The 27,167-nt window shown below is 46.2% G+C and overlaps 1 protein-coding gene across 1 annotated transcript in view; it reads left to right on the top strand.

The window, feature by feature from the left end:
• Positions 1 to 27,167, top strand: part of LOC142586818 (putative 4-coumarate--CoA ligase 2) — a 53,323-nt gene that overhangs the window by 17,475 nt on the left and 8,681 nt on the right. The window contains exons 3-8 of the mRNA XM_075697684.1: positions 6,682 to 6,785; positions 12,221 to 12,426; positions 16,688 to 16,856; positions 20,967 to 21,242; positions 24,531 to 24,675; positions 26,806 to 27,063. Coding sequence (XP_075553799.1) covers positions 6,682 to 6,785; positions 12,221 to 12,426; positions 16,688 to 16,856; positions 20,967 to 21,242; positions 24,531 to 24,675; positions 26,806 to 27,063 — 1,158 coding nt within the window. The remainder of the gene's footprint in view (positions 1 to 6,681; positions 6,786 to 12,220; positions 12,427 to 16,687; positions 16,857 to 20,966; positions 21,243 to 24,530; positions 24,676 to 26,805; positions 27,064 to 27,167) is intronic.

The following is a 27,167-nucleotide window of genomic DNA, read 5'->3' as shown; positions in this document are numbered from 1 at the left end:
TGACAGTCCAGCAACTTCTGCATACAACTAGCAATAGCAGCAATGAGATTCCTCAGCAGAATGTCTCCCATATCATTGCCTCAAGCGAGGAGTGGCCGCCATTGCCACGGCTAGATCCACCAGCGGAGCGACAAGATGTAGCACGCTCGCCGAATCATGCTTCACCTTCTGGCAGCAACCAACACAACGACAAACAAGTTGTCACCATGATAAGGGCCCTTATGAACACGCTACGAGGACTACTGACCGCCATACACACTCCGGCGGCTCGAGGCGCACTTCAAATACTGGATGCCCTGTATCCGGTACTGTCCGGTCTTGAGAAGCACCATGGCTGCTCCTCTACATTCGTTTCTTAAAGAGGTCAAGGAAGCGTCTATCTTCCAATGGAATTTCAAAGGCATTAAATCGCGTATTTCGGACTTACGTCCGTTTGTTTTTAAGAACAAATTTCCAATAATCGTCATTTGTGAACCAAACGTTGAGAGCGCCATCCGCCTATCAGGATATGAAGCTTACATGTCTGCCACCTGTACCGACCGCAGCAAAGTCATCGTTTATATCAGATGCGATTTCACATATGTTTTACACCCAGTGGCACCTGATGACGACAATCAGTATGTGTGTTTGACTATAAAATGCAAGAACGTCGCACTCACGCTCATAGGTGCCTACATTTCACCTAATAGTCGATTTGACAACGCACGACTAGGTGCAATTTTAACAGCGACACCTGGACCATGGGTTATTACCGGCGACTTCAATGCGCATCATCCGCTATGGGGAAGCTTAAAGATGGACTGTCGAGGCAGACGTGTACTATCCTTCGCGTCGGACCATGAGCTCTGCTGCCTAAATGATGGCAGTCCCAATTTTCTGCGGGGATTGACATACAGCAGCTGCCTGGACTTGACATTTGTTTCAAGATGCCTCAGTGCCAGTGTGAAATGGTTCACGGACAACGAAACGCATGGTAGTGACCACGTTCCAACATATGTTAAAATCGACGGCATACGCAAGTCACACTCTACTACAGTTCTTCATCACATCGACTGGCCTAAATACACATTGCTCATGGAGAAGAATTGCCAAGAGATCCAGGACTGTCTGCCTGGCAACATCGAGAAGCTAATTAACGCTGCTGCTCAAGAAGCCACAAGATCTTTCAGGCCTATTCCTAAATTTTCTGAATTCGAAGCAGAATTGGAGCGGCTTCGAGCAATCCGCCGTCGCGCGGAAAGAAGGTACAGGCGCACCAAGTCCATCTACGACCTAAGGGAGGCGAGACGCATACAGAAGAAGATCCAGCGTCGGATCAACTCCCTGCAGTCTCTAAGATGGAAGACCTTCTGTGATACCCTTTATCCGCATAAACCCCTGTCACATATATGGAGAACAGTGCGTGGTCTTCGAACATCACCGCAACAACGCCACCCCTTCAAATGCCTGGCTCTCTACCAAGGTCGCAGAGAGATCGACGTAGCGGAGGACTTCTGTTTCAAAGTTGCTGGTTTACCGCCATCGTTCGCTATCCGTGATCCCCGTGATGTTCCAATCTCGCGGGATTCTCGTATGGACAATCTGTTTTCCATCGAGGAGTTGCAGGCGGCGTTGGCAGCGTGCAGACGTTCCTTATCGCCTGGGCCTGACGGGGTGACATACGCAGCTCTTGGAAACCTCGGTCACACAGCCCGGCATGCACTTCTAGACGTGTACAATAATTCATGGCGTGAAGGAGAAGTTCCAGCTGCATGGAAGTCCAGCCGCCTTGTGCCTTTGCTCAAGCCAGGTAAATCACCCCTAGATGTGGCGTCTTATCGTCCCATTGCTCTGGCCAGTTGTCTAGGAAAGGTGATGGGGAGGATGGTGCTGACGCGTCTAGAGTGGTATCTAGAACACTACAGGTTATATCCTGACGCTATGGCAGGCTTTCGACGCGGACGCTCTTCTATAGACAACGTTATAGATCTTGTCTCGTCTGTTCAGCACGAAAAAAGCCTCAGGAGACTGTCAGCGGCGATGTTCCTGGATGTCAAAGGCGCATATGACAACGTAACCCATCAAGCCATCCTGGACGCCTTGGACGAGGTCGGCCTAGGCGGCCTTGTTTTTCGGTGGATATCCAGCTTCTTGAAGAACAGGTCATTCTTTGTGCAAACACAGGACGGTGCGTCATCACAACGCAACACCTACCGAGGCGTACCACAAGGCGGAGTTTTGAGCCCCACTCTATTTAACCTGGTGCTCATCGACCTGGTCCATACCCTTCCGGAATCCGTCCATGTGTCGATCTATGCAGACGATATATGCCTTTGGTCATCAGGAGCGACGCGTCCTCAGGTGCGTGCCAGACTTCAAAAAGCGGCCACACTAACATCAGGTTATCTTCGAGCACGAGGTCTGGAGCTGTCCTGCGAGAAGTGCTCTATAGTCGCTTTCACGCGTAAAGCAATGAAACCGTACGTTATCAGAATTAATGGACAGCCAATTGCCTACGAGAAGACGCACCGGTTTCTAGGAGTGATAATAGATCGAGACCTTTCCTGAAGTCCCCAAATCTCCTACCTAAAAAGGAAATTAGTCATGATAACCCACGTGCTCAGATTTCTTGCGGGAAAGTCATGGGGTGCGTCTGTGAGTGCGATGCTCCAACTCTATAACGCACTGTTCCTCGGTCTCCTGCGCTATAGCTTACCTGTACTGGGTGGGACCGGCAAGACCAACCTCCGTGCCCTCCAATCTGTACAAGCGCAAGCTCTGCGAATTTGCCTTGGTCTTCCCAGATGTGCGTCCACGGCAGCAACAATAGCCATCGCGCATGACCATCCCATCAACACGTATCTTCAAGTCGACACTTTAAGGATGCATATCAGGCACTTCGCCCGCCTTCCATCGCATCATCTCGCCTTCCTTCCAGCCGCTCGACCTCGTTCAGCGTTTAGCAAGATTATTGCCGCCAACCATGGAACTTTACCGTCAAACTTCACGCCTGCAGCACGACCACCTCAACCGCTGTGGTGCCTCCATCCACTCCAGGCTCTTCTTGCTATTCCCGGTATCAAAAGGAAAACGGAGATGTCCACTTTCGCCCTCAAACAAACCGTGCTTTCAGCGCTACATGAACAGCACAGAGGACGCATCCATGCTTACACAGACGGTTCTGTATCCTCTAATAGTTCAGCTGGAGCAGTGGTGATTCCCGCAGAGTGCCTCACCCTCAAGTTCAAGACATCTCACATTACGTCATCGACGGCTGCAGAACTCGCAGCTATCCGTGCTGCTCTGGAGTTTATAGTTCACAAATCATCACATTCATGGTCCATCTTATGTGACTCAAAGGCAGCTCTTCAGTGTCTGATGTCTCCTTTCAACCATGGACCAAATGAGCAACTAGTCGCAGACATCCGACTGCTCCACCATCACGCAATCAACAAGGGACACAACATCATCTACCAGTGGATACCGGGACACTGTAGAATTTCAGGAAATGACAGTGCGGATGACGCTGCCCGGTCGGCTCATGATGGTGCCCAGATTATACCCATACCGCTGTCAAGAACAGATGCAGCCCCAAGTCTTCGCTCCCTCGCCCGCGAGCTTACGCAGAATCTGTGGAACACCAGTGATTTCACGAACGCACGTCTCCACAAATTGGATCCACGTCTGCAACTCCGCCTACCACCAGGGTTGCCACGAGCGGAAGCAACACTTCTGTGCCGCCTGTGGCTCGGCGTGGCATTCACGAACTCCTATTCATTCCGCATTGGCATGGCCGACAGCCCTACTTGTGACACCTGCGGCTGCGAGGAGACGATTCAACACCTCCTATGTGACTGTCCCCGTTACGCAGTGCGAAGAAAAGTGCTCGTGACCGCTGTCGCAAAACTGGACAATCGCCCCTTTACAGAGGAAAAAGCTCTAGGACATTGGTCCAGACGGGCTTCGGCACTCAAGGCCTTAAGGGCTTTGTTGAAGTTTTTAAGGAACTGCGAATTGTGCGACCGCCTTTGAACGTTGTAGCGCGTAGTTTCGCGTTACTGTGTGAATTTTCTCTTTTTTTCCCATTTTTTCCCTCTTCTTTTTCTCCTTTTATTCCCTTTACCCCTTTCCCCAGTACAGGGTAGCCAGCCGGTACTTACACTGGCTAACCTCCCTGTCTTTCCTCTCCTTTGTCTCCTCCTTCTCCTCCTTCGGCTTCTTTACCGCGTTGGGCTAGCTAGGCAGCACGACTGCATGAGCGCATTGTGTTGTATGTTAAAGCTACAGAAGTTTGCAAGAACTGAAATTGTTAGTTTTATGTGGCCCGGTAAATCCTCGCACCAGCTGTCGCGCGCTTCATGTTTTTACATCTATTTTATGCGTGGCTTCGCACATGTTTAACTGTTGCTAGTTGCTTCATGCATAACTCTTGATTCTTTTGAGCTGCGAGGTTTTCACCCTGCCTCGTTCGTAAAGAGTATAAATCACGCTGTGTCTTATCGGAATGACACCAAGCAAGTGCTTCTTTAACAGCTTTATTCATTTCGCCCGAGGGCATCTTAGATATCGTGTTTTTTTTGGGAAATGTGTTTAGAAAATAGGTAGCTCAGGGCGAGAATTGCTAATAGTTGCTGCATATGGTATTTTGTTCCATTTTTCGCTGATCCATTTTTCGCTGAATAGTTCGCGTCACGTTTGGTAAGTCATCACACCTTGATGCTGTCTGAGTAGACTTAACACGCCGAGTGATTTGTTTGTTTCACAACGTAGTCGCTTCTTGCAAGGGAATTTTTTACTCAACTAAATTATTTCTTATTATTATGCTTACGCCGCATAGGACTAAACCTGGCCTTGCCGCCAGCGCTGGATCTAATTGGACTGGCGCTGCTCTGCCTTTAAATATATCATGTGGCACCTCTCTCTAGTAACATTTAAAAAAGGTACTGCAACGTTAGACTATAACTTTGTACGTTTCCAAGCAGCTCCCTTAGGGAATTTAAAATTGCAAAAACTGCAGCGCGAACGGCAGTTCTCGACGGTACAGCGCTAACACGCGCTTTTATTAACCCGTGAGTTTGCTGGCTTCGTTGACTATAGTGTACGCGTTTCTATCAATAAATTCGCAATTATTCTTCTTCAGGCGACTTTCACTACACTTATTCGGCGGCGTCACATGTATTCTTCGGCAGAAAAATCACAACGGCATATATGCAGACATCGCACCGTGCGGATTTGTTATCTAATAATAATAATATTTGGGGTTTTACGTGCCAAAACCACTTTCTGATTATGAGGCACGCCGTAGTGGAGGACTCCGGAAATTTTGACCACCTGGGGTTCTTTAACGTGCACCTAGTTGTTATCTAAGCCTGCACTAACGACGGGTGCTTATTATTGAGGTACAGAAGCAGCATTACGGCAAGGGTAGAATTAAAAAAAGAACACGGTCGAGACATCGCATTAGTCAACAAAATTTGTCGGCTAGTTTACATGAGCTCCACTTCATGTAAATGGTCTTCATGGCGTTTGTCTGCGGGACGCACCTGGCGCCAGTGTGGACCATGTTGCCCCCAACACCGGTAATATCTTGTTCATACCCGCCCCCACAGAGGTCTGCGTCTTCCCTACCGCTGTCACCGCAGAAGTAGCAGTCTGGCGCCCGAACAAAGGACAAATCGCAGCCGCGAACTTCAGTCACCCTTGCTGCAAAGCGTTGTCGTCTGCTACGGCTCCCGCGCGTATTGTTGGAAGCGCCCGCTAGGTGGCTATCAGTGGCGCCTCTATAGGCGGTGCACGAGGCCTATAGGGGGATTTGTCCGCATTGAATGATCAAATGGATACCGTTTATACAACCGCGATATCTGTTTTTTGATGCTGAGCTGTTAATTTATAAACCTTGTGCATCTATTATTTTAGACCCTTCTAATTTTTGAAAATCCTTTTCACAAGATGCGGGCCCTGAATCGAAATTCCGCTTCCAACAGTCACTAGAATTTAACTTTCTGTCTCATATGCAACAAATTTGATTAGAATCGGTCCAGGGGTTACATCAGAAAAGCGTTTTTTGCCTTTTACATGTACTTGAATAGGCCCCATCGGAGTTGGGCCCGAGCTAAAGCTTCCTCCTAACAAGTCATCGTACGTCAAAATATGGGGCGACCCCGAATATAGCGCTGTAAAGAAAATGAATCCGACGCTCCTCCTACTCCCTTCATGCGATGAGTGAAGCGATCAAGCGCGGTGCCACCGCCCGTACCTCACCCCAAATTCGCTCATTCATCATCTTCAACTGGAGGTTCAATCGCATTCCAAATTTAAGTTGAATTTTCATTCGTTTCAAGCAAGATTCGTGGAATATAAGTGCATATCCGTTGCACTATTAGCGCTCATTTTCAGTTTATGAATAATTGACCACACGCTCTCCTTAGGCGTTTCAAAAATGGAGCAACGGCTCTCTATAGGAACAGCTGACAAGCATGCGTGTTATATTTCGTCAGCAGCCGTATGCGCCCAGATAGACAAATATTTATTTGCGCATGCGAACGCTGTCCTTACGAAAGCACCATTAAGCTCATTGGCCAATGTATGCCAATCTTCCATGGAGTGCTTGTATTTCTTGTGCTTGTATGAATTTGGATCCCATTGCGATTAATTCGAATAACAACTCCTTCTTATGGCTGTTCCGTATTCTTTTTTCTTTAGGTGAGCTTCTCTTTCAAGTCGACCATGCAGACGCAACCCACATCTTGACGAGTCCACAGCACGCAGCTAAGGTTACTGCAGTTAAGGAAAAAACGAAAGTTAAGGTACTGAATCATCAGCTACTTTATGGCGTTACAGCGCGTGTGCCGATTACACTAATTATTATGATTCATTGCAATAAATGTGATTATAAATAAATATATATATATAAATAAATGAACAAAATAATTATAAAATAAATGAATGATATAAATAATACAGTTTAATAAATATGATTGAAATCGCTACAAAAAAGGAAGGAAAGAGGTATCACGAGGAAATGCGAAACGTGACAGTGGTAAAGCTCGTGAATTCGAAACCTGTCACATGGGTGCCTTGAACGGCGCATTGTTTCAAAGTAGCACGGTTCTCATATGGCGTGAGCGATAAATTTTTACTAATACCGTGTCCCAGGCACAACAGACCCAAAACCATCTAATATATTCGTTTCTACTCGCCAAGCTGCAAACAAATATACTGTTTCTTGCACCAAAAACCTGTTTCAAGAAGAGTGCGTACCAAAATTTTTTCGAAGGTTTTTACGAAGAGTCAAAAGCTGGAGGGATTTTCACATTGCAAAGAACACCCCACTATCACTTTTTAATAAGTTACTGTTTCAGCACGGCTATACGTTACCTTCATCTAGGATTGATCGATTGATTGATTGATTCGTATGCAGGGTTAAACAGCGCAGCACTCAGGTCTGGCCAAAGAGCTCCAAGCAGATTGCTCTCGGAGCCTTTAAGATATATTGCGCGGATAAATTAACTGTTGAATTGATTTAAGAATTTTACATGTTGCCCAAAGTAAAAGCGCATGTTTTTTTTTTTCATATCATTGTAACGGCGCGTCTCGAAATCACCAATGAAAGAAATTTTTTAGCGTGAAATTAAAGTTTATCACAGCAGTAGCCCTAAAATGGCGCTCCACGACTTCAGAAAACTCAAACGCAAAGAGTTTGACACGATTAAACTTCCCTTTGTTCGTTCCATTCCCACGCTTGGCACATGTGCGTTGGCATAATGTTTCTCCTTAGCACATCAACCTTTTTACATGTGGTTTCTACTTAAATTAGCATAACGCAATCCTCTGCGTGTAGTTTAGTAACGGCGCATGCGCACATACATCCAACTACCAGAATTCAAAAGTGCGACGGGTCAGCACTAGCCATTACTCTGTGCCACGACCAACCTGCGATATTCTTGTGGAGCAAGACAAAGCTACTACTCGGTTTAAGCTTCCTCACATTGTCCCACTGCCGATCAAATACCCTTCAATGTATACCGTCACAGCTAATATTCGAAAGGATATCTTTCTACCTGTAACTTTTTATCATAAACAGATGATGTCATAGCTAAAAATTAACTTACCCAAAAGCAACGTATGGGCCATGAGCGCCGTCCGATTGCGAGACTCTGGATGAATTTCGACCATTTCAGGTCCTTTATATGCACGCGGAGGCACGACGCCGGAGCGTTTTTTTGTTGTTGTTGTTGTCGTTTTTATTTTCGTCCTCATCGGAAGGCGGCTACCATGGCCCGCAAAGGAACTCTCGACCACGTACAATCGGTTCAATTGGAGTTGTAGCACGGGCGTACATCCATCAGTTCTTTCAACATAGAAGTGACAAATGCGATGTTTCCTCTGTCCAGGGTGCTACCAGTAATCCGAATGTTGTTCAGCAATTTTTTCTGCGTAGGCGCTGCCATGCTCCCCTATACTAGCACAGTGTGGAAGCATATCACAGCGCCGGCACGCAAATAAAAAAATATACTCGAATCGCACGCACTGTGGGAATCGATGTAGGCGAAGCTTTCTGTGCTGTTTGCTCTGATTGACGATAATTAGCGCTGATGTTGACCGCAAATATTTAATTTCATGAATGTGCAGAACACGATTCTGGTGAATTGGTGTTAAACGTTGCCTTTCCCATTGCTGTTTGCATGCGTAGCACACAGAACACATAGGGGAAGTGTTAGCTTGAGGCGTTGTTGCGCGACGTACTTCATAACCTCTGACAGGGTTCAGCATATCAATTGCTTCACATAGCCCATCACCCTTTAATTGAATTATGGTGCTGCACGTGCGAAAATCACAATCACGCTGTAGCGCGTGCCGTAGTAGCAGACTGTGAATTAATTTTGACAGTGTGGTGTTCTTCAACGCGTCCATAAATATACGTGTACGAGTACTTTGTATTTTACACCCGCCCAATTAGGGCTGCCCCGATCGGGATCAAATCCATGGCCTCGAGCAATGCCATAGCCGCAAATCTACCGCGGTGGTCACAGAAGTGTTGATTGGATGTGTGATCGCTTCAGTAGTGTAGCCTAGAGTCTACGATGTGCTTTATGGCGGCTCTACTCCTGCACGCCCTGCCTAAGGTGTCTCCTTGACAAATATGCATGGTGTTTATTTTTCAGAAATAGCAGTAATGTATCGTGCCTTAGCTCGAACTTAAATTTATCGCGTTTGGGCGCAGCCGGTGTCGTGTCTGTAGCAGTAACATTCCTTGCGTTCCCACGTCACGTTCTCCCAATGACGCCCCCCCCCCCCCCCGCCCTCTGATATTGAAACTGCGAGTGAAAACTAGAAAGCCTGTTATTCAGTTCTTTCGTGACTGCGTCGGTTCTCCCCATTCTCTGCTTCCACTCCGGCATCATTTCTACCATTCTATCTAGCTTCCATCTGGACTTGCACGTTAGTCGTAAAGTAAGCGCTTCAATTTCTACAATGCTTTCGCGTAGTGTCACGGAACTGTTACAACTGTACTACGACTGACAGCGCTAAGGGAGCTCCCGAGGGCACTGTGCACATTGGACGCGGCGCAAAGGTCCAAACGAGTTTTTCGCCGCGCCTTTCCTCTCTGTCTCGCTCCTGTCATGCATACACACGCTCTGAACCACCCTCCGAAGCGGTGTGGCAGACAGTAGCAATAGCAGCAGCAGCAGTTGGAAACTCGAAAGAGGAAGCAAATAAAGCTTCGCTTTGAAATGGGCTCGTATCCACGCGGCTAAGTTGGTTGGCCAGCAAAGCTGTGGTACCACCTGATCTGATAGACCACTGTGACGTGGCCTGAAATAGGGTCTGCCGAGCCCAGCTGTTGCTTTCGTTATTCATCGTGGTCGCGTTGCTCTTCAGGCGTCCTAACTGTGCGTGACTTGCTTTCCGGAGGAACAGCTGCGTCCTACCTAGCCTGACCGCGACTCCGTGGTGCATAGGGACATTGATGTTCACATCGCCGCTCATAGTATTCACGCCGCTCTTCGGTAGCAGTAATTACGCGTGGCCTTTCCATAGGGCTATCAGGACGCAAGAGAAATGAGTTGAAGGTTCTTTATTTACATGCGAGAGTGCCGTTACGTCCCTGCCTGTTTTGTGTGCTACCAATTGCCGCTTGGCGGAAAAAAAAAATCAACCAATCACAGCAGGAGCCAGGCGCCGCTTGCACCGCTGGGTTTCTTGCACCACCGCCAGCTGGCGCTTCTCTCAGCGATTCCGCAGCAGCGGCGGTCCCTGCCATGCGGGAGAAAGAAAACAAAAGGACCAAGAAGCTCGTTTAATGCGTAGCGTTAGCCGCAAGCATTTCCAGGTAAAGATTATGGTGACACAAGCCGTCGTATGTCGCGAAGCGGCAGCTGTAGCATAGGAAGCCGGGAGTGACATAACTACATTTTCTAATGTAAAAAAACGCCTAAAATTTATTTAATTTGCGTTCTGATGGCGCCATAGAAGTCGCACGCATAGTAACGACTCCCGAAGTTCAGCGCGAAGATAATGAGCGACGACTGGATTAGCATCGTCAATATTGTGACGTAAATAAAGATTAGGTAAAATTATATTTACAAAATATATACAGAGAAATCACGGCCAAGACGCCAGAGTAACTGCAACCACGAACGATCTCTTTCCACCGTCCTCCTCGTCGTCCTGCTGAGCGCCTTCTTCAGAATGTGGGAATGGAATGTAACAATGTGCACACCAGCGTCGTGCTCATGCTAGGCAGGAAGTACCGCTGCTTGGCCAAGCAAGCCACTACAGTTAGAATGCCTGAAGTGCAGCGCGAATACTTTTTAGGCTTGTAGCGCAGCTCAGAAAGAGCAAAAAAGGAAGGTGGAAGGGGTAATTGAAGGGAACGGAGAACAGAGTGAGCGCTCGCCGCTCACTCTGTTCTCCGTTCCCTTCAATTACCCCTTTCACCTTCCTTTTTGCTCTTTCTGAGCTGCGCTAGAAGCCTAAAATGTCATGACATACCAACTCGCCCAAAGTGTCACGCTTTTGAGTGCGAATAAGATGGCCGTCGAAAGGAAGAGCAACGCCAATGTGCTCAGCGGCGTTGCGCTCTGGCTCGGCAGGACCCAGTTCAAGCCTACGTCATATTGGCCTATCGGTTCACGTGATACCACAGCATCGCTCGCCAACCAACTTCATTCAAGCGAATTATTTTCTTTCCTTCTTCCGCACAGCCGCCGCTGCCGCTGCAGCAGCCGCGGATGTGCGCGGAACCAAGGGCCTTCTAGCGGTGCTGCAAGGAACCCAGCGGCGCACGTGACCCGTGCTATCCCGCAGTGATAGGTTGAGTTTTTGCCCACGGACACAACAAATGCATTGAGGGACAGAGGTATACAGCTTCGCTGTAAACACGGATTCTCGTTTCGGCAACTCGTATAAAGCGCGACGAGGTCCAAGGTCTCATTGTGAGGCACGCCATAGTGAAGGACTCTGGATTAATTTTTACCACCTGCGGTTCATTAACTTGCACGTAAAATTGCATTTTTGCCCCCATCGAAATGTGGCCCCGTTGCCGGCATTTGATCCCGCGACCTCGTGATTGGCAACGCCAGACCAAAGCCAATCACCACTTCTGCATTCCAACGGTGGCGAAAAACAAGAACGTCCGTGCAGCGTGTCTAGGCAGCACGTGAAAGTGCCCCAGGCAGTCTAAATCAAACCGGAGTCCCTTAATACGGCGTGCCTTATAAACATACAATGGTTTTGGTATGTGAAAGCCCATAATTATTTTTTTTCCTTTGTCGACTATGAACAAAAGAGGCGCAAGCTGACTGCCTGAACAAGTAGTGTGCGCAGCATAACTCGTCATATCAGCAGCGAAAATCGCCACCATCACCTAAATTCACTACAGGTTCCGGTAATGAGCAGGCATCTATATCAAAATAAATTAGTAAGTACTCTGATACAAGAGCTGTCATGGCTCTTGGGGCGTCGTCAATACCCCTAGTGGGTTACCAGAGAATACATCCTGTATGATTCATCTGATTCAACGGGCGCTTTGCAACTAGGGAATCATGAATACACAACGACGTTTTTCTATACCAGAATATGAATTTATTACAATGTATTCATCAAGTACGCTTATTTAGCGCTGTATTTGCTCCTGCTTCTGTAGACCTATGTGTACCATTAGTTACCGGGCCTGTGCGTCACATGTTTCCGGATGTGTTCCTGATCCTTTACAGAGTTTGTACGTTACATTTTGCAGTGTTTGTTTGTAATCGGTGAGCCTGTTCCTGGCTTTGTGCCCGTGTCTGATTTCAACGAATTGAACGAAGACGACTTCAAAGAAGTGCCCATTGGAGACCCTAAGCAGACCACTCTCGCTGTGTTCTACTCGTCCGGCACGACGGGCGACGCCAAAGGAATGGAGATATCTCACTACAGTATCGTGGCCAACCTATATATGACCAAGTAAGGACCCTCTATACATTGCGCTTAAGCAAGCAATTGGCCTTGCCTTAAGCAAGTCGTAAGCATATGTAACACACCGATGCATGGTCACCGCTATCTGTGCATTCTGAAAGCTGCAACTACGGTGTACTAAAAATCCCGTTTAGCGTTATGGTACCTCAAGAGTAAGAGCTGGGCGCTTCTAGGAAAATACGTTGGAACGATGAAATCATTTTTCACGGCCACCACATGATCAAACCTTGATGCGGTTTGTGGCATTCTGAACAATGAGTTGAACAGTAGTGTGTGTCATAAGTGCACTTTGAATTCGTACCATGTCTTTTTAAAAATATTTCTGAAGATTACAAAATTTTGAACAACTCCCGCATCAAGCTTACAACTCTTGTAACTCTACAGCGATAAAGATATCGCAATTATCTAAACTGCAACTGGTAATGCACTTAAAGTATCCAAATAAAATGTATGTGCTATGGAATATAGTACAAATTTTTAGTAAGAATTTCGCAAAACCGTCGTAAACAATTTAACAATTTCACATGAGCTGTCAACTTAAATATTACACTTGTCAAATTGATGTTTTCTAAAACTGATGTATCATGCATCACCCCGAAGTATACGACTAATTATAGCAGCGTGCGAACAGTGATTTTTGAGAGTGAATCGAATACCAATTCAATAGCGCCAGAAGGTAACAGAATGGAAAATCTGATAGTTTACAAATAATCAGCAGCCGTTGTCACAATTACTATAAAGCGACGTTTATATCCCAGTAATTTCAAAGTTAGCAAGTTTCTATCGTGGTACAGTATATTATGACTCGTTTTTTCTTAAAAGCACAAATGGAGCATTAAGAGCAAACAAGTAGTTTCTGCACATGCGCAGGGCTCATCAGAGAGTGCGAGTGATCGCTGTAAAGTTTTTATTGTATGGCTGCTCAAGCGACGGTAGTCTGCTCCACTACGCGAACTCTCGTGTTTTATGTATATATGTGGGCGGGGTTGAAAAATTACTGTACTTATTCACCAATTTTATGTTTACTTCAGCGCAGTTGAGGTTTTGATGCATTCGAAATGTTTTCACAAAATACTATCACTTACGAATAGTTACTGTTCCATTCGAAGGCCGAATCAAATAGGGCGTTGTTCAATTCATTAAAGGGCCCCTCACCAGGGGCGCTATAACGTAAAACTATTCCAAACTTTTCTATTCCAATTCTGCTATAAGCCCTCCGCGATTGGTCAAAAACTTTTTTCGACCACCCCCCACTTCACCTGTCTATCACGCGACGTCACGAAAACCGCAATACCTCCCTATCTGATATGATGTGTACACACTGATTATGCATGATTTGACAGAAAAAAGACAGACAGTTATTCCTGATTCGACCCCTTTCCGCCATTAGCCCTCGGCTATTGGTAAAAAGTTTTCGGGCTGCACCCACTTCACCTGCCTGTCACGCGACGGCACAAAACCGCACAAACTCACCGCGTCAAAGTGACGTGTACGCGATAAAGATGCATTAATATGCCGAACAAAACTGAATTTTTTTCGGAATAGCCGCAGGCTGCCCCGTTCCGAAAGGAATAAAAGATTGCTGCCGCCGATGGCTGAGACGCTGGCTACTCGCACATGCCGGAGAGCATGGATGTATTTGCGTATAATAAAACTTCTTGCGTGACCGTGTAACGTTTTCAAGCACTTTCGGCACGTTCACTACCTCATTCTGCCAACTCTTTTTTGCTGAGGGTCAGTTTTAGCGTCATTCTTAAGCTTCCGTTGCATGCCGCCGTAATTTTCGACCAGCCACCACAATCTAAGTAAGGGAAAGCCGGCCAATCGCAGACGCCGGCACCACCCTCTTCATCCGGTTATCGATTTTCAGTGCACTGGCTCTGCCCCTGTGAATCCCTCTCCACTTGAGCGTTCTCCTCGCCTCTTGTTAGCCAATTAGATACGACAAGCCGCTCAGTGTAGGCAATGTTATTCGTTTTTCTAGCAAACAAAAGTGACCTCATATGAACGAGGAGAGCGTTTGATTGGTCTGTTCAGACAACCCTGCGGGTGATCGCCCGGTGCTTGCGTCGGTGGTTACGTAAATTTGACGTCAGGAAATTGGAATAGAAACATATTGGAATAGTTTTACGTTATAGGGCCCCAGGTCTGGCCATTTTGAACTGACAAGTGCCGAGCACACATTGCGCAATAACAAACGTGTCTGCAAAGTATTACATCACTACGCGCCGCGGAAAGATCTGAAATTTCAAACCGAACGCCGTCTTCCTTCTCCTCGCGGTCGTCGCGCTCCAAGCCGGAGGATGACGTACTCGCGTCCCTGCGCCTACATACTCGAGTCCGCATTGTGACGTCACTCATGGTGACGCGTCACTTCGACAATTATTGAAGGCACCATCTGTCATTTGTGTAATCTTTTGCTTGAATTGACGAATTGAAATTTAGAGAAATAATAAAACACATAAACGGAATGTCTGCGTGTTTTTTTGCTTTACTTCGCACCAAAGCAAGAGAGATGTCCTTCCACTTCGTCTGCTTGTTCCGACGGTCGTGCGGTCACGTGCGCAGGTACCAAAACTATGCCATTTTCTACCGTGCTCCAGCGCGTGATCATGCTCTTCGATCAGCTTGTTCTGCCTCGGTATTCGTGTAGCACTGAATTATACAACTAGTCATGTTTCCTTACGCACAGCGCGCAAAATCGTGTGCTGCGCGAACGAGATGACAGCTCACGCGCGACACATCCGCGGGAATGCATAGCACCGCAAAAAAAAAGCGAGGAGAAAAAAAAAGTGAAGGCGGGGCCTGTGACGTATGTGTCACGTGATCCTCGAGGTCCAGCATGGGAGAACGCAGGGAAGTAATTTCGCTTGCGAAGGCCAGACGGGACGAGTGAAGAGGGAGTCTCGCTAAGCAGTGAAGCCCGCCTCTGAAATCATGGATTCGCGATATTGAAATATTTCTGTCTCGGCTATTAATGAACCGACTTGTAACATTCTTGCGGCAGAACGCTCCCTAGAAGACAGGTAACAACTTCCAGCGTATAACGAAAATTTGCTGTGGGGCCGCTTGCTATGGGGCCTAGTGGGGGGGCTCTTTAAACGAAAATTTCGTATCTTCGCACACGCCTATTAATTTGTGAGTAGGACTCTTGCAAAACACGCGTAAACGCTTTAACATTTCCACGCAAACTGGTGATTCATATATCAAACTTGTGAGCTTTAGGTGGTCTAGAAGATGAGTTCACTGACGTAGCAATATCTTCTATTTTTCTCCAGATGCCAGGATTTGTAAATTTCTATTCTGATTTTGTTTTAACCCACCGCTCGGCAATTTCTTTGACAATGGAAGTATTATATCAAAATGATCTTTTCTGGAGTTGCTAGAGTTTACCTTCTCGGAGAAATAGAACAAGCTTTACGGAAATTACTCCAGTGTTTGTCTCAAAATTATTTCCGCATCGTCCGTTTATTTCAATAGAACAAGCGGAGTTGGCCCCGTGCTTAAGCTTCCGTTTGGGCATATTAAGCATGGTGGCTCATCATTACCTCTTTCTGCACATTCTCAAAATTCTGCAATTGTGTCCTGTGGCCATTCCCTTTTAGCGTAAAGTTAAGACGTAGGCATGAGGATGCATCCGCTATTCGCTGGTTCCTGTCACCGCCCAAGACGCTAAAACGGAAACGAGTGCTTCTGTGCCCAAAGTACTGCCACGAAACAGTTTCTTCACGGTAACCCATGCGCCAAGCGACTGCACGCCTCCAACGTCTGTGTGGTCTACAAAAGCTTAAGTCGTTTAAAATATTTCGCAGTAACAGAAAGAAACATCCGTATGGGCGTTCTACTCTTTGTAGCCCAGACAAAAAAGGCGAGTAACTTTGTACATCATACACGTTCACCGACAATGGGCAACGCCTAGCTGTAATAAGAGAAGCACGCACGGTAACTAATACAAACGAAGTGCCTCTCCTGTTCTTTCAAATTTTTTGCGTGCCAGCACAACTCTTTTGTGTGAAGCTAGTTTTAATTTATTCATTCCATGCGCCGTAGCGGTGCCTCTGTTATGTAAAACGGTTGTTCTGTCACTAATGTTTGTTCTAATCACCCAGCTTTCAGTAACCACTGTTGAAGACGAGCGTAGAGCAATATACACTTTTAAAGCGAATTATTGCCATGGTCTCACTCAAGTCACAATTGTCAGTAAGACCAGTGAGGGAAGATCAGCCTGCTCTTTTGACTGAACTTTCAGGGTCCTCGTCAATTACGAACCCGGAGATGTCCTCCTCGCCTGGTATCCCATAACGTATGCATCCGGTTTCATGTTCACGCCAGTGGCGGCCTGCGCGGGAGCCACATGCGTCATAGTACACCCGGGATTGACCTTTGACCAATTCGTCTATTACGTCACAAAATACAATGTAAGTTTTGTGAACTATATTGTGCTGAAGCTCAATGCTCTCATTACTACACGCACGCGTTACAAACAAATATTTTTTATCTGCGAAAAGCTTAATGCGCGGGCTGAAGCAATGTGTTCTCAGGGTTCGGTGAATGGGAAATATATGAAAATGAGGAAAAGACAGTGATGACGTCCACAAGAGACGAGTGTAAAACAAACATGTGCAAAAACAAAAATGAAAGCGCTGATTGCATTTGCACTGTCTGTCAGAAAAGCCGCGACAGGCTTCAGAATTGGACGAGCGGAGCATTTCGGTCGCAGACCAAATGAAGGCGTTGAATATTTCGCCTCTTGTCAATGCGTGTCAGAGATTCAATTATAGACTATCCTTTACGCTGGTATAGCGGGAACGTACAAAGCGCGTGTTTCTATCACAACGCATAATTTAAAGCCCGAGCTGTGCGTAAGACCATCTTACACCTAAATAGCATCAAGAGAATGCGACTCCAAATGTCAGCCTAAGAGAAGGCATGCGTGACTGCTTTGAATGTTCGGTAGTATACGCAGTCGAAGCTCAGGATGAAAGATCTAGAGCCAGCGATGAAGCATTTCAGGTTGGTTCTGGTAACTAATTGCAGCCGCGCGCACGGTGTAATATTATATGATGTTAGCGTCGTGTTACAAAAATGAGCTCGAAGTAGAAAAATTGCGCACAGCTAAGTTTGGCCTCCGGGAAGGCGAACTACTTTTAATAAATGCGGCATTGCCTGGGCTCCCGTTTATATGCTAAATGATGCCCATTTCACAAGACATCGACTTCGTGGTAGAGTAATCATAAGGTCCTTGTCTAAGCACACACTCTATAAATGCTGGTTTATTGCCACAAGGAGAGTCCACGTCTGAAGTGGCTCCTGGGAGATGAACGGCTTCGTGGATGGTACCAACCTCCACCGACTTCACATGGAGATGTGCTCACACTTGACAGAATAGACAAGGCTGGGAGGTCAAAAGTAGCAGCTGATATACTTAGACGATGGGTCTATCAGCGTATACATGTATTATAGAGACATGGGCTACAAAGATGTGTCACGGCACTAGTCGCTTCAGGGCACAGGATGATATTAATTTTTCTTGTGAATTCCAGGAAATAAAAGACGCACCAGTTGTTTTGAGATTAACCATGCTGTAGTGTTTAAACTGAGGTTAGAAAAAACGTATGCATAAATTGTTTGTTATGAAAAATAATCCATGAAAATACGATGTCTGTATACCTTCGAAGGGACATTTTGAATGTGAGAAGCTAATATTACAACCATCTAACTTTCAACAATAATGCTCAAGTTTCATACGTGTCCCTCATTCCGCGGGCGTGGCCACAATGGTTGCTCACTGTGAATGTTTTTCATTAGTAGATTAGACCTATGACTATAAGCTGAATAAGTGACCAGACGGCTCGAATTAGCAAACCCTTATACGTTGGAATTGCTCGTTAGAGAAAAATTTCAGGCAGTCCTGAGGCTCGACGTATTAGGGAGTTTTAGTTCCGTGTGAGCAGAACATGAAAGTGTGTGTCTGTAGCGAAGCGGCTGCCCACGAAGCAGCCATGAAAGCGTGGGCTTCGTGGGCTGCCCACGAAGCAGCCCACGAAGCAGCCGAAATCAAAAGTTGAGAAGAGGATCGATGACTTGCACGTGGAGGAGCCGGTCGTGTGCTGCTCAGCACCGCCAGATGCCAGATTCTGAAATTGTGCAGTGAATATCAGCCGCCACGAAGTCGAACCACAAGCCGGAGTCATATCTTCGGCCGGAGCATTATAGAAAAAAATGCGCTCTCGTGGACACGCGAGAACGTCTCGCAAACGCCGCACAGTCCGTAGCGGACACTACGCAGCTTTTGAAAAGCTGCGGATGCCCGCAAGGGACCGTCAGTTGCTCCTCCATATTGCTCATGCGCACTGTCGCATCCGCAGGTTTGCTGCGTAGACAGAGCCGTTGAGCACGCACAGCTAAAACTGCCAATTAGACAATTTTAGTACTGCGTACGTAGCATACGCAACGGCGTTGCGTACGTACGATCACTAGGTTCTGCAAAGTGCGCATGTGCAGAACGCAACACGAACATTACGTGATGCGTACGCAGTCACTGCGTACGCACGCATCCGATTCTTGCGTGTTTACGTAGGGAGCCTTGCGTGCTGCTCTCGTGGTTCTCGTTTTTTTTGGGAGGGCGCGAGACAAAAGAGTTTCCCAAAATTGCAGCGTCAAAGGCGACTAGTGGAAGGCTATACTTTTCAATGGCCTACGATTTGGCTTTGCTACTTGAAGTGAACGCGCAGAAGCCGTTCCTGGATCATGCACGGTGGGAATGCATAGCAAAAATAGGAACTTTGTTTTTGAGAAAGTGCTCAGTGTGTGCTGTTTGCGCGAAAGGCTCGACCTGCTTTTGGCGCAGTTCGTCGTAAATGACCGTGCCAGCCTCATAAATCAAGTACCTGGTTTTTATTTTTCTCGATGTGATTCGCGCATTTTATCAGTATTAAAAGTAGAGTCCTTAAAGGCCTAAATATAGTTCGACGAAGGGAGAACGCGCCGACAAGTTACATCACGTTAGCGAGATCAACAGCGTCTAGTTAGACCGACGGCTCGACGTACTGGCGTTCTTCGAAGTATTATCTGCAGGTCAAGCCCGTCGGCTATGTGTACATGCCTTCCAGGATGTACGAAACTAATCGCGTCGGGCATACATTGGCGTTGTATAGAATTCGGCGACAGCATTGACAACAGGTAAAATCGGTGACTACTACTGAGTACACGCCCGAGTGATCACTTTACACACCGCGTGGATAGCTGGGCTAGTTTCGGTATCTGGCAAATAGTGAAGCCATGTTTCTGGTGGCTAACGAAAGTTAATAACATTTTACATGTGTGCTCTATCTTTGGACCCTGCGAATAATTAAGTAAGATTGCAGAATCATTTCAGCAGAAAAAAGTGGGGCATTACGTGCGAAAACCACTGTCTGAGTGGGAGTCATGCCGTAGTGGGGGGGGGGGAGGGGGGGCTCCAAATTGATTTTGACCACCGGAGGTTCTTCAACGTGCACCCGATGCGGGCTACATGGGTGTTCTTGCGTTTCGACCATTTCGGCATGCGGCCGTCGCAGCCGGGATTTGATCCCACGACCTCGCACTTAGCAGCGTGACGCCAGGGCCACTGAGAAACGCGGGCAACACTAAAGAAATAAAGTCCCAAAGTTCATTCGCACTCGTGGAGTGTCTTGAGACGCGCCACGGGGACGACTTCAGGTCGTGCGTGGCGCCCGTGTGATCAAGCGATGCTATGTGGCAGGACCTCATAATCCAGTGCGCCACTACATCGAAGTATTTTGTATGGTTTGAAATAACGCCGCAGTATACTTTCCATGAGTCGACACCGGCGTATTAGGGTGCCTACCTAAACGCGGTCGCCGGGCTGGATTACACGTAACATTGTCGAAGGTTGCAGAGTCGGATTTCGGTCTTTTGCTGGTTTTTGATGAGCAGGCAGATGGCCTGTCGGGCTTCTGGGATGTGCCACCGTTTCGTTGCACGGTGTTCTCGACGAAGAAATGATGAACTTCCGCCGCACTGCCCTTGCACTGGGCTTTCGTTTCGGCGTAGCTGGTAAGGCAGTTGATAGCCACGGCGATCCACTTATTTCCAGATGTTGACTTCGGAAAGGAACCCAACAGACAGGAACCTGTCTGAGCTACCGAAGAATCTTAAACAGACGCTAATCGTCCCAGCATGCGTGGAAAAAGCAATTCTGTGTCATTAGTGGAAATCTTCAATTTACCTTGCTTTAATTACTAGGCGACTTATTTCGCATTTATTTCTCGTCATGTAAATGTAGCATAAAAAATAAACCGGGTGGCGTTTGCTTAACCTTGTCGCTATCTTCATTCAGCCGTTCATTTAAGCAACGACCTTTTTGAACGATGCTAAATGGTTCGGAATACAACTGGATGCGGTATATTGTTCACTGAGTGCAGATTTATTATTACTTCCTACTGCTTTCTTGCGAAGCATACCTTTTAAACCTCTGATAGAAATTGTGTACGCAGCAACGTTGCTAGTAATTGACTCTTTGCCAGGTTACTACACTAGCGACAGTTCCGACGCGGTTATACTATTACCTGGCGGACATGGTGCGGACAGGGACGAAGCTGCCCTCCGTAAAGAAAATCAACGCGGGTGGCACCGTTTTGACCCAAACATTTGCCAACAAGATATTGGAAGTCTTTGACAGTGTCCGCAGCCTTCGGAACCATTATGCTATGTCTGAATCCTGCGGTGTCCTCTGCTCACCTCCTAATGGCGAAATATCTTCGGGGAACGTTGGCTTTCCGGCACCGATGGTCGAGCTCAAGGTAAGAACAACGCCGCATTCACCGTGTCTTAATGAGTTCAGTTTATTGCTGAAGTAGAGTCGTTTATGCTCATGTTTCATTTCTAGTCAAGTGGAAGAAAGCTCTTTTCCGAAATTAGAAGTGGCGATATATGTCAAAAAAAAAATTCTGGGATTTCAGGGGCCACACCCACGATCTCATTGGGAGGTACACGGTAGTGGGGAACTCCGAATTAACTTAAACTATTTTGGTTCTTTAATATTCGCCGAATGTGCGGTATACGGGCGTTTTAGCATTTCGCCCCCATCGTAATGCCTGAGGCGCGGCCGGGATTTCAACGCGCGCCTTTGGCATTAGCATCGCAAGACTAGCAATATGTGGTTTCCTCAGCTACTCATCGGAAGTAAAGTATCCTCAGATGTGTTAAGGCCGGTGTTCACGCACCCCTTATTTGTGGGAAGTATGCAAATCAGCAAAGAGAAAGACTTGCAAGGCAGCGATTGTTTGGTAAAAGCAACACCATGCCCGCTCGCATGAAAAGTAGGGAAAAAGCGGAAGGGGAAGACGAATACACAGCACAACACGTCACACCATGCACAGAGTACGAGGAGTACAGAAAAGTCTTGTAGCTGCAAACATTTCTAGCTCAGCTTTGCGGCGTCGTATCGCCTTGAAGCTGAAACTTCTGAAACCAAGAAGTCAGTGAGCAAGGTGGCCGAAAGACCAAGCTACTCAAACTGCTTCAGCACAACGCAGCAGTAAGCGTTGAAAGTTGCGCAATGTAAACAAAACTAGCGCAGTGTTTCAGCGCAATTTAAGCCTGGCACAAAGACCTCAACACATACCCATGCTATCCATTGTATGCAATGCCCCACATTAGCTTAGTATATGGGGCATTGCGTGGCAGTTTATAGCACACCTAGATATTGGTGCAGAATGGAATCACTTGGAGACCCTACTAACTTGGTATGACGGTCGTAGGTATCGTCAGGTATCGTAAATGAAATCAAGGTTCCGTGCTCGAGTCGCAACATGTGGTGCTTGCCTTGTTTCGCGATGCACCATTGTGTGACAGTGGCTACCGAAAAATTAGTGTTCCTTTCTTGTGATTGCATGGACAGAATGAATACTTGAAATAATGGAGGAGTATGAGCAACGAACTGACTAAACGCAAAACACTTCCTCTATGGCGTACATTAATTAGGCAAGAAGTGTTCTGGGCGCTGATTTTGATTGAAAACAGCACTTACGCACGCATCCGTGCTTTGCATACACAAGGATCAAGAGTGCCATGGTTCTGACATGGCGAATGAGGGCGAAGAACCGTCATTGTGAAGACGCGTCAGTGTCATTGCCGCCTTCTCGTAGGAGCAGGAATATCTCAGCAAAATATTTTCGCTACTAAGATTTAGGAGTCTGCCAAATAATGCTGTATATCAATAAGATTGGGTGGTGCTACAGCGTTAAGTGTTTTTATGTGTCCGATATATAGAGGACGATTTAGCAGCAAGGACAAAGAATGAAGTTGTTACTGTCCCTTCCTTTTACTTACGCCACAGAATTAACCATTTGCGGGAGTAAACCTGTTACCCGACATGGTGCCTTAGCGGTTATGGTGTTGCCCTGCTAACCATGAAATCGCGCGATTGAATCCGGGCCATGGCGGCCGCATGTCTATGGAGTGGAATGCGATAACGCCCGTGGCTCGTGCATTGGGGGCAGGTTGAAGATCCCCTTGTGGTCAAAATGAATCCGGAGTTCCCCCACTACGGCGTGCCTCTTAATCAAAGAGTGGTAATGGCACGTAAAACTCCATAATTAATTAATAGGAAACCCATTGTATCACTGTGTCCTTTTGCAGCGTTTACATCAATTTCATGCTCTTCCTGGTGTATTTAACTCTCTTCATTGAAAATCCAGTTTGACCATATCTCATATCCCCAGTATTTTGAAAATCCTTAAATTAATAAGGAGTTAACTAGTTTCAATACATTGATGAGTTTTTCTCAAGTTTGTACTATATAGGCTCCATGCATGAACTCTCTACAGAGACGTCAGGTAGGACAACATAAACTATTTAATAAACGGTTTGCTGGGTAATCGGCTACTCAGCCGGTTGAAAAATCTGCCTGAATAAAACATTGCGAAAAATTAACGAAATACGTGATCCAGCTACATAACGGGAGGCCGACGAAGAAAGCAAACACCTGTCCATTTCAACTTGTTTTTCCCAGCACTTTAGGCCTCTTACATTTGCAGCACAGGTCTAATTTTTTGCAGATGTATGTGACGCCTTTTAAATATTATTATTTTCATCACTACTTTTGCTTTAGACGTACGATGTTGACCTGCACAATCGCCTCGACCGAGCCTGAAGGCGCTATTTCATTAAAATTGTTTATATTTGACTCGCTAGAACAGAAGCATAACTGCGAGTCGGCCTAGTTGGAACATATTCATATTTATACTTTTTGTGCGCAAACAAACCGGTATTCTGTGGTATCTTCTGTGGGTATTTAAGTAAGTAGTTCTTCAAAAATGAAACCAGTTGTTAGAAAGCGCTCGTCCTTGTGTTGCCCCTATTCTTTGTCCCTGTTTGTTTGCGCACAAAAAGTATAAATATGAATCGCTAGAACATATTAATTTTTGTCAGCACTTTACCGAAAAAACGAAACGGGGAATGTCAGATGCCGGTCTAAAAATTGTTTCTTTTTCTGATCACGCAGATCAGTACACAATATTTTATCCTTACAATGGCCAGCTTGAATAGCTGCAGGAATGCTTGGTTCCTCTGACGCTTTTGGCATGAGGCGCCCAGCTGACAATGTAACAGTGCATTCTGCACTTATGAATCTAGTTTACTACTTATATCATGAGAAGCCAACAAACACTGACACCAAGGACAACATAGGGGAAATTAGTTGTGCCTAATAAATGGAATGAAGAAACGATAAATAATGGAAACGAAAAAATGGAAACGATAAATAATGACACCCAACAAAGTGGATGGGGAAACAGCGCCGCGGTAGCTCAATTGGTAGAGCATCGCACGCGAAATGCGAAGGTTGTGGTTTTGGTTCCCACCTGCGGCAAGTTGTTTTTTCATCCACTTTAATTTCCATTATTTATCGTTTCTTCATTCCATTTATTAAGCACAACTAATTTCCCCTATGTTGTCCTTGGTGTCAGTGTTTGTTGGCTTCTCATGATATTACTTATAAAAATCGGGCCCCTCGGTTAACCCCCTTTCTTCTCGTAGTTTACTACTTGTCATATTGGACTTTTTTCGTCTTGCTTGTGCCTCGGCAGTTCATCGACATGGACACGGGCGAGAAAGTGGGACCGAGGCAATACGGCGAGCTGTACTTCCGCATTCCGAGCGTCATGAAGGGATACTACAAAAATCCCGCGCTCATGAAGGAGTTTATGGATGACGAAGGATGGTGCAAATCAGGTGCGTCGAAGTTAGTAGGTCTACCGGTTTTTGTTCCAGGAAGTTCCGCTTGCTGAAATTCAAATACAATGTTCTGCTCCCTAGAATTATCGACTTTAATAGTTTGTCTCAAGCACAAGAAAGTCTTGCTACGCTGGGTGCAATTTGGCACGTACTACAGGCTTTTGAACGTGTATTTTTGCCTATGAGGTATTCCGTGCGTAAAAGCGCAGCGCTTATAGTGTCTTATATAACCACCACGCGCTTAATGTCAAAACGTTTTCCGCCCGGTCATTTGCGTGCGACGGCACACTTCATAACTGCAGGCACACTTTATAACGAATTGCAGCCAACATATATTGAGAAAATACGCCAGTTTCTCTTGTACCCTAGCACATATTCCCATAAATCGAAGGCCGCTCTTGTGCAAAAGTGGAAAGCGATGCTTTTCAAAGCGCTGCAAGAGAGCGACATCGGACGCTTTGTTTCAAAATTTCTTACATTTCTCATTTCGTTACGGTACATAGCGCCACGGTTTACGACGCGCTCAAGCGTCAAAGTGCTTTATAAATCCCATGTAGGAGCATACGTGACGCCGTAAGGTGTGCTGACGTTTCCAACCTTCTGGGAAGGCTTTTCTTGTGCATTCAAGCACAATATTCTGCCCATTGTGTAATTCCATATTTTATCACCGATTATCAGTGAACAGACACATTTAAGTAAGCCAGGCACATTGTCAGGATCTGTCCGCTGTACCATCCAGATTCGTCCGGCGTGCGCAAAAGTAAATGTCCCAGGATCCTACGCTTATGTGGAAACCAGTATTAAGCAACGCTTTCAGTATGTTTCTGCAAATTTCAATCCAAATTTCATGAAAATGTAAAGCTCCTAACGGCAATATTTGACAAATTGACTGAACTGAACTGCAAATTTGCGCAAATGTACAGCTTCTTTCCGGGCTCCATCTATTTCACTCACTCTACTTTGGTCTTATATTGCTTTCTTCGTTTCTTCCTCTCGACTCCACATCTATGTAGTTCAGCTCAACGGGCCCAATTCATGTGCTTATTCATTTTCATGTAGCCCATTACTTCAATATTCATTGCCGACTTCCTTTCCACTTTCCATAGCCGAACGCCGCTCCCTCAATGAAAACTCTCATCAACGTGTGTTCACTTCTTTCTAAACACTTCTTCACTATTCTGTTGCTCAGAGCTTCTCGCTCGATTCTTCATGCACACTCGGCTACTACTCCAGCTGACGTCTTCACTTCTCTTTAACTAGACGCTCGTTTCGCGACAAATGTGCTTCAATTTTATGTAGTCGACTACTTCACTATTGTGTAGCCGACTAATTCTCCTCTTTCCTGTAGCTCAATGCTCTTCGCTCACCTGTTCAATCACATTCGCCCGCTCCTTCGGCCGACTTCTTCTGTACCTCTCTGCAGCTAATCACTCCTCGCACAATGCGTGTACTTGGTGAAAAATATGTGGCCCACTCATTTCTCTGTAGCTGAAAGATCCTCTCTCAGTGCTTTCTCTTGTCTCATTTGGATCATATCACTTTGTTCGCATTGGTTTTTCTTCTGCTCCTTATTCCGTCTGCACTTTTCTATAGCCAACATATTCAAGTTTTGTTACCCACTACTTCACTCCCTAACTCTTGCTTTACTTCTCAATTCGACCACACATCGTTTAGGAATATACAAAACCATTCGTGAGTCATTGGCAAACATAAAGCAGGTACGTAGTTTTGCATGCCCAGTTGTAAATATCAATGGTACAAGCTGTCTCACCTGCCCGGTGTACCTAATAGCTCTCAATTTAGTAAGATAGAGCCTCCAAATTTGGAGGAAGAGAGGAAGGAACCTTCACTTAAAGAAAAGCGAATTATTCGTGCATCTGCTCGTTATTTCAGGCTAGCATGACGCAGTGAACGTAACATACTAAAGTGTTTTACACAGTTATGATTCCAGATTGTACTGCATGAAGACAAATGTTCAAACGCCACCCACCTAGTTTAAAGCTCTGAAGCGCATAAGACGCACTGCGGTCTTTTCCGAAGATCACGTATTGGGATCAAAGCGCAGTTTTTCCAGTAACAAACACACAAGAAAAAACAAGAACTTTCCTTAAAATAACATGCCTGCAGGGGACATAATGTACTACGATGAAGACGGTCGCGTGTACTTTGTCGACCGGATGAAGGACATCATGAAGTGCCTAGATCAGCAAGTGTCATCTGTGGAACTAGAATGCCTGCTGCAGAGCCACACCAGTGTGGCCGACGCCGCCGTAGTTGGAGTTGCGAAGACTAGGTATGGCGACGCCCCAGCTGCCTTCGTTGTCCTACGAGACCCGACAGCAGCCTCGCCCGAGGTGGCAGCGATGCTAAAGGAACACGTCGCATGTAAGCAACGTCAACCAAGTTTGACAACTTTCACTTTTTATGCGTTTTGGAAACACTTCAGCAAACATAAATTGCGTTCAAAGTAAGGTGTTCCACGAGCCGGC

This window comes from Dermacentor variabilis, chromosome 7 (genome assembly GCF_050947875.1).
Source record: "Dermacentor variabilis isolate Ectoservices chromosome 7, ASM5094787v1, whole genome shotgun sequence".
Classification (NCBI taxonomy): Eukaryota; Metazoa; Arthropoda; class Arachnida; order Ixodida; family Ixodidae; genus Dermacentor; species Dermacentor variabilis.
This window is presented reverse-complemented; position numbering and strand designations above follow the sequence as displayed.